At 37.9% G+C, this 15,526-nt stretch overlaps 1 protein-coding gene across 2 annotated transcripts in view; it reads left to right on the top strand.

Annotated features, from left to right (window-relative positions):
* The window catches only part of FGGY (FGGY carbohydrate kinase domain containing), a 395,820-nt gene that overhangs the window by 140,566 nt on the left and 239,728 nt on the right, over positions 1 to 15,526 (top strand). For both annotated transcript variants that reach the window (XM_040978475.1, XM_040978474.1), the window contains one exon: positions 5,292 to 5,407. In XM_040978475.1, coding sequence (XP_040834409.1) covers positions 5,292 to 5,407 — 116 coding nt within the window. The remainder of the gene's footprint in view (positions 1 to 5,291; positions 5,408 to 15,526) is intronic.

Below are 15,526 nucleotides of genomic sequence, written 5' to 3'. Positions count from 1 at the left end.
AGACTTTTAAACTCGGGGTTTAAGTCTTCAACATAGTATAATAAAAATACCTAGTGCTATGTTTCTTTTATTATGTTACCCTCTTTATCTCTCTGTTTTTATTTTTTCCATTTTCTGAATTTTTTTCTCCTTGCATTTATTCTGGAGTTTCTGTTTTTTTCATATTAGGCTTCTAGCTCTGACCTTCAAGTCTCTTTATCTCTTCCTTTACTTATTTCTTTTTTTGTGTCTTTGCTACTTGTAATGAGAGATTTTGCTTACTCGATCCTCCAGAGCATTAATTTAATTTTGTTCAGGGACAGAGAATTTAGTAGTTCTCCTTTGAAATTTTAAAACATGAAGTTTAAGTCAGTATGTTTAGTCTCAAAAAGTTTTTTCTCATGATTTCTCGTTGTTTTCATCATTGCTGCTTTCTTTTGATTTCCTCATCATTTCCCATTTCAATGAAACCTTTATGATTCCTCAGGGGATCTCAACTGCTCATTTAAGTGTTGTTTTTCTTTTGCATAATCATTAATACTTCTTCAGCCTTGATACATGGTTACAGATTTTTAGAGTCAACTTAGCTCTGAGAAAATCCAAAAGCAATGAAAGGTGGCACTTCGTTTCCTGGCATCCTGCAGACAGGGAACAGGCTGAGCAACCCGTGTGGCTGTCCTCTTCTTAGAGGCTCCTGGACAACATGAGTACTTCTCTTCAGATGTATCCTGATACAGCTCAGTTGGCCAGTGTAGCCTCAGACTTGCTGGGACCCACACTCTAATCAAATCAGGTATCTGGAGATGCTGTAGGTTACACAAAGGGCTGTTAGGTACATAGCATGCCTGTAGGTGAAGAGCTATCTTTGGAAGCACATTTCCCATTACACCACTTCAGGGAATATTGAAATCCTGGTTGTAATAGAAGCTACAGTGAGAGGTAGCTAGAACCTTGCCTTTAAACTGTAACATGATTTTTTTTTAAATGCTATATTTTTGTCTGTCCTGGAGATTTCTGGAGAAGCTATAGCCTCTGATGTGCCCCAAATTTTAACAAATCTATTTGTTAACACTTGCATGTAACACACCATTTTCGTTTTAAGGAGACTCAAATGGAATGGACTCCAGTTCTATTTGAATAGACTTAATGTGGTTAGTGTTTGCATATGACTGGCACAAAACTCCCTGTCTGATGTATTCAGTCCTGTTTACTCCAAGAGTGCTCTTTAGCCACTTATATTAACTTGCTGGAAGGACTGGGATACCCTGATCCTTCTTGCTAGTGGGGAAAAATAATCTATGTGGGATAACTTATTCTACAGAGTGTTGAATTGTTTAAATATTTCTCTGTTTCAAACCATAACTAATGTTCAGTAGTGTAGCACAATTGTCATTTAGGGGCAAGTGTTGTGGATAGCAGTTAAAATGCTGCTTGCAATGTCTGAATCTCATATCAGAGTGCCTCGGTTGGAGTCCCAACTCCACTTCTGATTCCACTGTGCTGCAATTCTGTATCTTGAATGGTAGCAGGTGATGGCTAAAGTAGTTAAGTTTCTGTTAAAAACATGAAAGATCTGGATTAAGTCCCAGGCTTTCTCATTGGCTATAGCAGACATTTAGGGAATGACTAATAGATAGAAAATCTCTTTGCCTCTATTTCTCTCTCTCTCTGTTTTTCAAATAAAAATAAATAAATGAATAAATGAGGCTAATGTGCATCAGTGAGTTAAGCTACTACTTGGGACACCCACATCTGTGATCAGAAATCTGCTGGCTACTATACCTCTGACCAGCTTCCTCCTAATGTGACCTTGGAAGCAGAGGCTCATGACTTTTAGTCTTTGTGTCCCTTCTACCCATGTGAGAGACCTGGATGGAGTTTCGGACTTTTGGTTTCAACTTGGCTATTGATGTTCTTTGAATATTGAACCAGTAGATGAAGTTGCGCTTTCTCACTCACTCACTCTCGCTCTTGCTCTATTGGTTGCTACAGTTTTCAAATAAATAAAAATTAAAAGGAAAAATATAAGGTAAAATAGCTATTTGGCTTATGGGCAGGTAGCTGACATAGATTGTGCTCTGGTGCATAGTTCTGGTCTCATTGCTCTTAGCAGCTTAGGCAGTGCAACACTGTAAAATTATACAAGAAAGGATATGAGTATTTGGAGGGTAAATACCTGGGGCAATGAACACCTCAAAGCTTATCTGTTAAGAGCTACAATGCAATGTTTCTTTATCATACCATGGAACATCAAAGGACAGTCATGAAATTAGCCTGGATGTGATGGGGGCATTTCACTGAGAAGACGATATTGGCACTGGATCATAAGGATGACTCAGGGTTTACCAAGTGGACAGTGCAACTGAGACAGAAGAGGAAAATAAGAGCTCTGGAAATCTGTGAATATGAAGGGAAGATTTACAGATTGAGGAGTTGCTTCTAATGACTTGAATCGTTGGAAGCAATCTATTTACACTGCCTTGTGCTTCTTAGCAGTGCTCTTTCTAGTGACCTATAAAAGCTTCCCAAAAATTGGAATTCTAGAACTTGGGTTAATAAGGATTCACATGTTGTGTACTTTTCAGAACATGTTACATAGCTGGCTATCTTCTTCATACACTAAAAAACTGATGTTGCTTTAATACCGTGAGTAATGTAGTACCTATTTACTATGTTTCTCCTTGTCTCGGCACCCCTGCACTATCTCCATGCCACGTAATACAGCCCATTATCTTCTGTCATCTCTGTCATATCGGAAATAATCATTAATGGTAGACAATATTTATTGACTTAGGAGAGCCATTTGAGGGTATGAGTGAGGGAGAAATATGAGACACCTGGTACCAAATGCAATTACACAGGAAGAATACATTCTAGTGTTCTACAACAGATTAGGGTGAATATAGTTTCTTTTACAAAGACCTGTCAGACCAACAAATGTTTTGAACATAAATAAGTGGTAAATATTTATGGAGTAGGAAATCTGATTATTCTGATCTTATCATTACACAGTTTCTACATAATTCTTACCCTGTGCGCTATGTACACGTATGTTTAGAAAACATTTTTTCTTCTTTTCTTAAGATTTATTTATTTTCATTGTGAAGTCAGATATATACAGAGAGATGGAAAGAGAGAAATATCTTCTGTTCAATGATTCACACCCCAAGTGAGTGCAACAGCTAATGTTGTGCTAATCCGAAGCCAGGAGCCAGGAACCTACTCCAGGTCTCCCACATGGGTGCAGGGTCCCGTCCTTGACTGCTTTCTCGGCCCACAAGCAGAGAGCTGGGTGGGAAGCAGGGCTGCCGGCATTAGAACCAGTGCCCATGTGAAATCCCAGCGTGTTCAAGGCGAGGATTTTAGCCACTAGGCCATGGCGCTGGGTCCTAGAAAACATTTTTAAAACATTTTTATTAGTATGAGCAGGACAGATTTTGTACATTCTATAAGAATGGATCCAAGAAGACTTGCCCACTTTGCTCACTCCGCTGCATTCTTCCCCAGGTACTCCTTCCATTGTTCCTCTCTTTAACCATATTTTCACAGATGTAGTTTTCACATACTCTGCATTCACAGGCTTGGTTTTCTGTCTAATCATAACATTCAACAAGCAAAATATGAGAACACTTAACATAACACTTAAAATTCACTAGCATTGAAACAACAAGAAGCAGTAGGCAAGGGAGAGATAGGCAAATATTTTTGATCCACTGATTGACTACCTAAATGCCTGTACCGGCAAGATCAGGGTCAGAATTTCCTCTGGGACCTCCGTGTGAGTAGGGGGGAGGCAACTGTTTGAGTCCTTACCTGCTTGCCAGTGTGTGCATTGGGAAGAATGCTAGAACTGCAGGTGGAAATCAAGGCTCTACCCAGATACTCTTAAATGAGATGTGAGCATGCCAAGTTTTAACTGCTACAATAAATTTTCTGTAAGAGAACATTTAAGCTTTGCTGCTACCTCCTCTAAGAAGCCCTCTCAGATGATTTCCACAATCCCCATGATTATATCAGATTTTTTGATTAAGTTATTTGTTTCTTTCTCTACTTTCTTTAAAACATTTATGATAATTTAATGCCTAACTATTTTAGATTTGATTAATTTTTGTCCCCCTTTTAAAAATGCCAGCTTCTGTGAAAGTGAGAGTCAGGCCATTCACATTATCAGTGGATCCTGGGACCTAGCATAATAGCAACATCATAGTACCTGAATACCAAATATTGAGGGAATGGATAAATCTCTGAAATAGATTTTAGATTATCCTCAACATTATATGAGCTCTCTCAGTTTGCAATTTACCTGTGATAAGAATAGGTAACCCATATTCATTCCTTAATATTTCTATTCTGTCACTATTAATTGACTTCATGTATGTCTTACCATGGACCAGATATATATATAATTGTATTTTGGAAAGTTTTCTCTGAAAATGGTGTTGGCTTAGTGGACCAATGAGATTGTGGATAGACAAAGTCAATGATGATAGTGAATATAGCAGTCTAAGTTGGAACATGGGAAAGACCTTGGAATCAGACTTTCTTCCACTGGGCTTCGTAAAAAAGAACCATCTCTTCTGCACTGTGAAGGCCAAGTAGGAGTTCGATATACAATGGGGAAGATCACTTCAGAAAGAAATCAAGTGGTTCAGTGCACGTTTGAATAAGATTAAGTGAAACATCAATGTCATCCATATGGGGCATCATTTAATTCCGCGTTCTAGTATGAAGAAAGCAAGAATGGGAAAACTGAAGGTGGAAATGCTTATGTCGTTAAGTATTTTAACCCTATCTTCCTACCACCCCATTTGCTGAGAATAGGTTGAAGGGTTTTATTCTGTAATGAACAAGTCATTTTTGATTAATTTGGCCTGTTCTGAATATAATATGGAGAAGAGCATGGAAGGCAGTGGGGCTGTAGGAGAGATACATAAAACAGCAGTTAATTGTATAGCATGTGAAGTGAAATGAAAATATAGCATTGAAAAAAGGAATATGGAAGGATAAGGATGAATGGGGAACATGGAATGGAGGGAGGGTAGGGTGAAAAGCATTACAATGCTCTTAAATCTGAAATTTCATGTATTGTAAAATACATTAAATTTGTTCAGCTTATATAAATTAATTGTAACAAAAAATCAAATGAAAGAAGGCACTACAAAAATAGAAATGTACATAAGCTTTTACTCTGAGCAGGCATCTAAGTTTATATTCTTGGTTTATTCTACTTGCACATTACAATTGCAGATATCTTCCAGAACAAATGAAAGCTAGCTCACAGTGTTTGATTGACTTGTCTCCTATTTTCACAGGTCACTCTGCTCACTGGTGTGCAAATGGACATACTCAGCAGAAAAAGGCTGGGATGACAGTTTCTGGAAGATGATTGGTTTGGAAGACTTTATAACAGACAATTACAGCAAAATAGGTAAAGAAGAGGAAATCATCATATGGGTAGGAGGTTGGGGTATAATTATTTATTTTTATTTTTCTAAAAAACAGAGGAAATCTATAAACTCTAAGTTTCTAAGAGCAATGAGTCAATTATGCTGTACAAACCATGAGGATGTGAACTTGGTTTTGAATGGACTGTGAAGATGTGCAAACCTGCTGTGAAGTACAGAATTGGGAAATGGACTAGGTAGAAGAAATTTGTTGCATGGACTAAGTAAGAACAGAAATATTGTGAACTGTATTTAGGTCATTTCCAGTTAGCATTGGGGAAATAGTTTTCTGAGTTAGGATCAAGGAATGAGGCTGGACTACAATCAGGAAAAAGTACACTTGGAATCTCAAAATTACAAAAATCAGGAACAAGACAAAAACTGAAAATTAGGTCCCAGACTTTCAAGGTCCCAGACTTGTAGTTTCATGTGGCGGTCCTAAGTACTAATGGGGTAGATGACTAACAGGATTTTTCTTGGTGAAGCAATGAAGGTTCTAGGTAGATGTAATGACAGTTTAATGTTTACAAGGCCGTCTTACAGGAAAATGCTTATCTCTTGTAGTTACTACTTACATCTCTAGAAGGCTGTTTATTCAGCTGAGTGCTTCTGTGTTGTTTAGTGTGCAGGCTATAATATGGTAATGATAAAATAGAAAGACAGTGGAGTTGAAAAGGTAGAGGTTTATTTTTCCTGTTATTAAATAGAAATGAATAAATGACTAATTGTTAGAGCTCCGATACTTTCACAGCCTAATCTGAGTTTGAGCCTGTGATGACTGCTTTGTTTCTCACTAATTCACACCCAATGTGTAGGAAGGATCAATAAAACCAGGGAAACATCCACATTGCTTTGAAGAAAGCACAACATGGAAATGGGAAACACCATTTGTCCCATATCTCACTGACCTGCAACTTGTTTGTAAGGCCCCACCCCTACTCCATGTGGCCTTGTGAACAGCTGGAGGTGGATGCAACTTCTGATCCTTTAGGCTCACTGAGCCACATGGCAGGCTATTTCAGCTCAATGTTCCTTTCTCTGGTGGGATCCTCATGAATACTCTAAATGACCAAGAGTCTGAGGAAGAACTGTGAAGGATCTAAGTGGCAGTTACCGTGCTAATGCTGCTTAGCTGGGTAATCTATGATCTACCATTTCTTTAACTACAAACTAGCAAATCTAGAGAGAAAAAAAAAAGTCAGAGCTGGGGAATATGCAGAAAGAGGCTCCTGTGGGTTAGTCAAAACCATCTCAGCATCTGAGCTGGTGGAGAAGAGGTGAGCTGGAGACACAGAGAAGGGATGAGACAGAGCAGCTGTCATGCAGGTAGGTGATTTCCATGTCCTGTGCTAGGTAGTTTATATACGTCATTGTGTCTGGCCTTCACAAGACCACATGTTTTAACATTCCCATTGTACAGATAGCAAAAAATGAGTTTGGGTTTCATGTCCACTATTGAGATATAAAGCAAAGTTGCTTTTTTTTCTTCACCCAATAGATGCTGATTTGTTGGGATATACAGTTGTCCTTTTATACTGATGGAACTTATTCCAGATTTCCCCATGGATACCAAAACTAAGGATACTCAAATCCCTATGTTAAATGGCATATGATTTTTGCACACCCCCTCATATAATTTAGATATCTTTAAATTACTTATAATACTAAAGATAGAGTAAAAGCTATCTATTGCTAGATTGAAATCGTGACAATGAAAACTTTGTACATAATTAATAAAGTTCCCCCCATGTCAGGTATTTTAGTCCATAGTTGGTTGAATTCCTGGATGCAAAACCCACAGATGCAGAGAGCTGACTGAACTAGACTCAGCAATATGGCTCTGTAGTTGACCTCTAGCAGGATAAGGCAGCAGGACAATACTCAGCATCTAAAGGCAGCTTGAACTTGACTGGGACAAATGTCCACCCCCTAGACAAGAGTAGGGTCTGGTGGATACAATTGCAAAGAACAGAAAGAAAGCACTAATGCCTTATGTTATATTGTGATTTGTTTAAGAACTCTGAGTGCTTGGATGCTTCGAACCAGCAACCTGGAGAGCAATATAACTGAATTTTACCTACCTAAGTAGTCCCTAGGAAGATACTCCTGGTATGTCAGGGTTCCTGCCTGCCAGACCAGGGTTGTGTCCAGTGCTTCAAGTCCAACAGGAGAATTGTACACCTGAAAAAGAAAATGAAACCAACCTAATGGCTTCTGGAAAACAGCGAACATATTAGCCTTGTCTTGCAGTGTCTTGACATAGATAATATTGATAAATGCCTTTCTGCCTGAGTGTGTAAGGCGTAATATGATCACAAGCACAGTGGTTTTAAAAGACGGTTTACAAGAGTTAAGAAATATAACAAAGAGATTTCCCAGGTGTCTTCATCTGGTCAGGCTTCCCCAGAAAAATGCCAGAGAGTTAGAAGTTCAAACGGTAGATATTTATTTCTTATCATTACAGAGACTGGGACAGCTAAGATCAAAGTGCCAACAAGATAGAATTTCATTCTGAGGCTTCTCCTCTTGGATTGTAGGTAGCTGCTGTCATGGCCTCTTCTCTGTACTTGTATGATGGTGGAGGTGAAAGGTTGCTCTCCAGCTTCTAATAATGCTAATCACACACTCATAATCTTATTGAACCTGAGCTACCTCTTAGAAGATCTAACTGCAGTCACATTGGGGCTTGGAGCTTTTGCCATATGATTTTTGGGAGTTCAGAATTCAATCCATGGTCTCTGGATGCATTGGGCATTAGAGCAAAACAGGGTCACTGTGTCCTGCATCCCCAGTCTGGTTTTCTGGAGCTTCTGCTTGGGCATCCTGCCTTGAGGAAGAACTGGAAGAGCCCAGTGCTGAGAGAAAGGACACCAAAGTACAGAAGAGGGAAGCGTGCCTCACTAGTGGATGTGCAGTTTGCATGTGACAGAAACAAATATAAACTCGTGTTTGGATGCCTTGAGAACCAGATCTAATTCCTTTACATACTGACTTCCATCCATGTTTCACTGTGACCCGTATTAGGCAGTGAATAAATACTAATGTTCTATTCAATTCTATATTCCAAGCACATTTTATGTGCTCTATATACCTGTTTTATGTAGATCTCAGAACTGCTGACAAAACTTTTTTTCCACATGAGAATCAGAGATAAGTAACTTGTGCAGAAAGAATAATTGAGAAGTCGGTGTTGAATCACTACCAGGAGAAACTAGTATTTTACTTGGACAGAAATTGTGTTTTCTTATGTGAGTTTTAAAATTTCTTTTCCCTCTGGGAAGATTTGTTCTTTCCTGAATACGCAGGTGAGGTGTGGACCTCAGTTTGCTATAGTACATATTGATTGCCTGTTTATGTGTCTTGTTTCCACACTGCACTGTGAGCTCTCTGACATAAGCATTTTCACTTATATCCCTTTGTAGTTCCAGTGCTAATGCAGTCTTACATGGTTTTGTAGCTAATTACTATTTGATTAGTAAGGAGATAAATTAATGATCGGGTTGACTGGTAAAGGAAGATCATCATTTTTTGCTTTTAAAATCTGTCGTGATATGTATTGATTGTAGGAGGATCTGTGACTGAAGTCCAACTACAGCTCTTATTTTCTAGTTTAATATTTTTCTCCTCTTTTACTCACCACACACAAGGTACATGTAAATTAGTGTATCAGCTCTGCTAATAGAGCAATACTTACAAGAAATACTTATTGGAAGCCCATAATATTACTCAAGCAGAAAATTTCCAGGGTAACTTTTATTCGATTTTGCCTGCTAACTTAATGCATTTTTAATGAATGTCTTAAGGAGATATCATTAACCAGAATATTGCTGTGCATGAATTAAAATTTACACATTCATCAAAATTAATTGTGATGTGTCCATTGATTTTTATTTCTCACTGTGTGAGCTTAGACTTTCAGTCTGAACTCAAAATAGAAAATGCTAAAGGGAATATTTGCTCTTAGGACTTTCAGAAACTCCTCTGAAAGTTAGCTCCAGGCAATCTTTAGCAATTCTTTAAACCTCTGTGTGCCCGGCAAGATGTGAGCAATACAACACAAAGCCTTTTAGCAGAACTGAGCATTAAGTGTAGTGGACGTAAGCATTAATATGGTTACCATAATTTGCTCCACGTGGAGTTTTTAGCCAAGGCTTTACCAACCTTCTTGGGTCCATGGAGTAAATAAATGCTTTCCCCGAAAACGGAACACCTCAGCAACTGATGGTCATATGAAGGATTATTCTTGAAATAAATTATTTATGAAGTAGAAGTTAAGGATCAATTGCAATATTTATATGATGCATTTCAAGGACAGGGGAAAAATTACAATGTTTTAAGTAACTACATACTAGTTTCTGAAGCTGAAATGTTGCTGCCTAATACCACAGAGGTATTTGGATAGTTTAATTCACGTATATTATTCAAAGTAAGGGGAAAATATTTCAAGGTACCAAAAGGATATAGTATTTTTAATATAATTGAACTATGTGAGTTTTTTCAATATCCCAAATTGATGGAAAAATTCCAAACCTAAGCTTTGCAGGGGTGGGGGTAGTAAGTAGAGGATAAGGAATTATCTATCCAGAGTCCAATAGAATGATCAGTGTCAAGCAGCTTTGGTCTTCAGTTCCTGTTGTATCATTCCCAAGTTTCCTATGTATTCCTAAACATCTGTCAAAAGCAAACAGGAAGGATAAAATCTGCAGGGAGAATGGAGCCTTAGGAAGATAAGCAACATCCCACCTGTTCTAATCAGTTATCCAGGCACTTTCAGCCTGTCCCAGTTGCCTTTTTCTTTTATGGGAAAAAAAATGCTCTCTTGTGTTTTAAGGGTGAATTACTTTATGAAAATTAATGTGTACAAAATAGTTGAATTATAGGGTGATTATTTGCATTATTTAGACAGAGAGCGATTCAGTGTGTCAGTTTATAGATCATTCATTATTTGGGATTAGAAAAGTCAGGCAAAGAACAAACAGAATGTCTGTGTAGAAAGAGTTACTGTTAAGAAAGAGGCAGAAATGAAGATAAAGCATGTGTGGGGAGAGCAAGGCTGCCCTTTGAAACTTGTTTTGTCTGCTCCTCCAAGTCTGTGCTCATATTTTAGGCATTAGACACCATTGGCACCATCACTGGTGCATAGTAGACACTGATGAAACATTTGTTGAATGAGTAAACATATGTTTGGATGAAAAAATTTGTAAGTAATTACCCTTTTTACTTTGGTTATCATTAAGATGTCAGGGAATCTCTAAGAGTAAACAAATATCACTAATAGATGATGGAGAGACAGTCACTTTATGTCATTTACTTAGTGTTCGTGTGGTTTTTCATTAACATCTTCAGCTTAAGAAGGGGACTCTGTAAAAACAGACCTGAATGTACACCCAATCTATTCTGTTTCCAAGATTCGGAGGTAACGCTCCATGACAGAGAATTTACATTTTCCCTCAACAATTAACACTAACTTATTTTAGGAAGTTTTGCAATTTCACTTTCTTCATAGGAAAAAGTAAACCCTGTAGTGACTGAAGCTTTGTTTGGGGTGTTTTAATCCTGAAAGCTTGACATGTTAGGAAAAGGATTTCCACTAATGATGAGTAGAAAAGCACTTCAAAATGTTCAAGAAAAATGCAGATAAAAGGCAATGTAGTCCCAGGCATGTAATCCAACTGTTGAGACCCAGCTTGGAGTCCTGGTGCCACTTCCAAATCAGCTTCCTACTGATATACATTCCGGGAAAGAAGAAGGTGATGGCTCAAGTAGTTGAGGTCCCTAATTCCTACATGGGAGACCTAGATTGAGTTTTAGACTCAGCTTCAGCCTTATCCAGTCCTAGCCATTGCAGAAATTTCGACAATAATCTTGCAGCAGTTTTTTCTCATTCTCTTAATAAAATAAAAATTTACATTCCTGAAGACCTTTTGTATGCTTTTTGAACATAAATAAGCCACTGTCCTATGCTGAGATGTGGGACAGCAATAAGGAGGTAAGGGAAGTGGAGGGAAGTGGAGGGGAGTGGAGGGGAGTGGAGCGGAGGGGAGGGGAGGGGAGGGGAGGGGAGGGGAGGGGAGGGGAGGGAAGGGAAGGGAAGGGAAGGGAAGGGAAGGGAAGGGAAGGGAAGGGAGAAAGAAAGAGATTGGGAATCAGATGGTGAATGTGTATGCCTCCACCCCATTTCTTGCCTGTAATCACATTTAGTACATACTAGTTCTCTCCACATATCTTCTCTAACATTTTGCAATGAAGCCAACACAAAAACTCAAATGTCGCAAGAAGGAATGATTCATGAAGTTTTTAAAGAGGTTAGCTATCATGAAGTGCTCTTTGGCACCTGGAGGATAGTACCATTCTCTCCCTTAGCAATCTGTTCCAATAATGTGCAAGCCAATACTTTCCATTCCTGAAAGTACCATTTCAGTTGTGGGCCCTTCCAGGAATAGACCTGCAGATCCACAAGGGCAAGCAAGCAGTGATGACCACATCAGAGTAGCACCTTCCGGAAGCTTTGCTATATATAAGGTTGCTTAGAACTGCTATTGTCAGGTGGCCTCTGAAAGATGATGGGAAGCTTCTCAAAGTGAGGTCAGTTTCCAACTCTTCCTCTAAATACTAGAGAACCAATGAATACTGGAACTGAAGGGGCTCATAAAGGCATTACTCTCATGCCCTTATTTCCTTGATTAAAAATTGAGACTCAAGAATATGAGGTGAATTTCTTTAGAGTTACAGCATTTTAGTGACTGAGAACCAGGTGCTCTGATCACCAGGCTTGTTGCCACTCCACTTTTTAAAGGCCATCTCTTCTGTCTTTTTAAGCATTGTTTGATCTGTTAGCCGTTTTAAGTAAGTTCATTTTAGTGGGTATCCCAATAGAAGAATGTCGCTAAGAGAAAGCCTTACAGAGGTGAATAAAGCCAAAATTAATTGCCCCCCATTAATTCTACCATGTTAATGCAGGAATTGAACTTTTCCCAATCTTACAGGCACAAGTGAATCTTGGACACTACCAATCAAACTCATAGGTAATTGTTGTGAATGAAAACTAGAATAATAAAGTAGGTATAGCAGTTAGTCATTTTAGGAGGTATGAGATTTGTTACACAGTCATCCTGGCCTTATTTAAGTTCTGGCTCTGTCGTCTGGGAGCCATGTAAACTCTGCCTTATGTAACTTGCTGAAATTCTTGATCTTTCTGAGCCATAATTGATACAATATGAAAACTAATAAGTAAATTATAAAGATTAAAGGAAATGATGTAGGAGTAGGTTTTGTGGGGCAGTGAGGTAAGCCACAGGGGTACCATATCAAATGACTTCCCTGACTTCCCAAGGCACATCAGCAGGAAGTGGAGTTGAAATAGGATTAGTTGGGACTCAGTCTAACAATCAAATATGGAAAGGCAGCTTAACCCACAGAGCTACATTTTTGCTGACCCCTAAACTCAACTCTTTCTCTAGGAGATAAGTCATGTCCACTGAAGTCAGCATCACTTGAATAAACTGAGGTAATTATTGGGAACTTACGAATTTGAGGAATGTCTTCAAGGTGCACATAATGACACAAGTTAATGTTTAGTTTTCAAATAAAATCACATCCAATTTTATCTTCTTGAACTATCATCTCATTTAGAAACTTAAATTTTTCTGAATTCCTTAATTCCAAGGACTGGAAATCTTTAGGTTTTTTTTTTTCTATAAACAAAAAGATACATGTATCTATAAGCAGATAAAAAGACATATGTTAATAGGAAAACAATGACTAATATTCCTACAAAGTGTTGCATATTTAGAAGAGTATTTTCTTGCACTATAATGTTTATTTCTCCCGTCAAACAGTATCTTTCAGGATCACATTTGGGGAAACTAAAAGTTATCAGCTTTCAAGTCAGAAAGAGCTAGGATAAAATCCCCAAGCACACCACTTATTATTGGCTGTATAAACTTGAGCAACTAATTAAAATGCTGTGAGCCTTTGTTTCTTCATTGATTAAACAAGGAGAACAGAACTTAACTTGGTGGGCTTTATGATTAAACAACAAATAAAAGTGAGTTCTGCTAAGACCACAGAAACTAACCATCAAATGAACTAATACAAGAAAATGCAATACTATTCCAAGTATCAAGAAACAATTGGAGCTAGCAATGGATGTTCATGATTATCATAGCCAAGGACTTTTGATGATTATATCCAGAGGTCAAAAAAGTAAGAAGAATAGGTCAAAGAAAAGGTTACATTATGACTGATTTGTATTTTATTTCCTTTCTTTGCTCTCACTCATTATTTTAATGCTAGCACTGTGTTAGATACTGGAGAACAATGAAGTGCCAGAACCAGCAGGATTCCTGCCTTCCAAGAGTTTGCAGTTTAGTGAAGAGAGCATTAATCAGCCCATCAAAAAAATTGCATAGAGATGAACATCATTCTTTAAGAGTGTACAATTAAAGTGAATGACTTTGTTAGGACAACAGATAAGTACTTGAGAAAGTGTGATACTAAAGAGATTCAGGAAAAGAGTGTCCAGACAGAGGGAATGATATTTGCAAATGTGGATGGAACTGAGAAAGTGAAAAGGAACAGAGAATGACAGGATGCTGAAAATATGTTCAAGAGAATTAGTTCGCTAGGACAAACAAATCCTTTGAGAGTATTTTGAACATCTCAGTCAGTGTTATGCATTTATGCCAAGCTAAGCCCTAAGCAAGTAAGTTGGAGATCTGATCATACGACCTCTGAGGGTTATATTTAGTTAGTCTTCACAAACAGGTCATGGTCCTTCATTATTTTAGCTTTCCAAATTTGAGTCCTAAAATCCATTGATTTTTATGCCCTTAATTTTATTGACATAGGAGATTCTAGTGGTGAGTATTAAGCACCTAACTGTGAAAGATGTTTATTAGAAACCAGCTCAGCAGAAATAGTGGCGGGTGATCTCGCCTTTAACCTTTGTATACCCATGTAGGCTTTCTGTTGTTAAAGCATCTTTATCTCTGTGTAGCATAACTACTGACGGATGGGTACATTTTTGGATAGGTGGAATTGATACACAACATAGAATTCTTATCTTACCCAGAAAGCATAACCAGCAAGCATTGTACAACTTTGATATCTTCATCTCAATAAAATGTATAACAAGTCTTTTTATTACTCAAGACCCCAAAGGGGAATTAACTCTTAATGATACTGTTTTTCTCCAATCTTAAGGTTTAATCCATCAACAAATTCTTTTTCTGCTTTTCTTTAAAGGGACGCTGAATTAGGCATACTTGCCCTTCTCTGTCACCATCCCAAATCAGAGTACTTTCATCTCTGGTAGCAGTAGTGTGCCAACCTCTTAAATGGTCCCCTTGTTTCTATTCTTTCCATTGATAATCCATTCTCCACACACTTAGCAGACTGATATTTTAAAAATGCAAATCAGATCACATTACTTTTCTGCTTAAATTCCCCTACTGGCTTCCCATGGCATTTGGAAGGGAAAACACCTAAATTCCTTGCCATGTACAACAATGTCCTACATAATGTCTCTGGTTTTGTTACTTACTGTGGCACCATCCAACCAGAATGATCTGCTTTCTGCTCCTCAAATATTTCCAGAGTATATGTTCTTTACATTATCTCTGCCCTCTGTCTGGCATGGCCCTTCTTAAATTGTTCACAAGGCTCCATCTTTTCTCTGTTTATAATTCATTTTGAAAGCATTGAAGAGTTTTTCATTACTAGCAGGCTAGAATTCTTCCTGCTGTTGCCAGCAATATTTTGTGTCTCATTTGTGATTTCATCTAGCATTTCTGTATGAGATTAAATTACATTTTTTGAGAAAATATCTGCTTTTTAAATATTGTATAAACAATTTGTCTAGAATTTTGAAAACACACTTAAGAGTTGAATGAAATGTAATTATTAAAAGATATTCTTAGTATCATATATTTTTGAGAAATTTCTAAGTTTCCTTAAAGACAAAATAGGGAAGTTTGGAGTAAATAATATGTTCGAGTGAATTCCCAAATGGCTGACCAGTTGCCACCATAAAACACAGTTCTGGAGTGGCACCAGAACAAGAGGGCTGAGGATGGGGCTCTGGGAAAATGAGACCCACCTCA

The sequence above is a fragment of the Ochotona curzoniae genome, unplaced genomic scaffold, assembly GCF_017591425.1.
Source record: "Ochotona curzoniae isolate NIBS_2020 unplaced genomic scaffold, NIBS_Ocur_1.0 contig_291, whole genome shotgun sequence".
In the NCBI taxonomy this organism is placed as follows: Eukaryota; Metazoa; Chordata; class Mammalia; order Lagomorpha; family Ochotonidae; genus Ochotona; species Ochotona curzoniae.
Note: the sequence above shows the minus strand (reverse complement) of the source record. Positions and strands in the feature narration are given on the sequence as shown.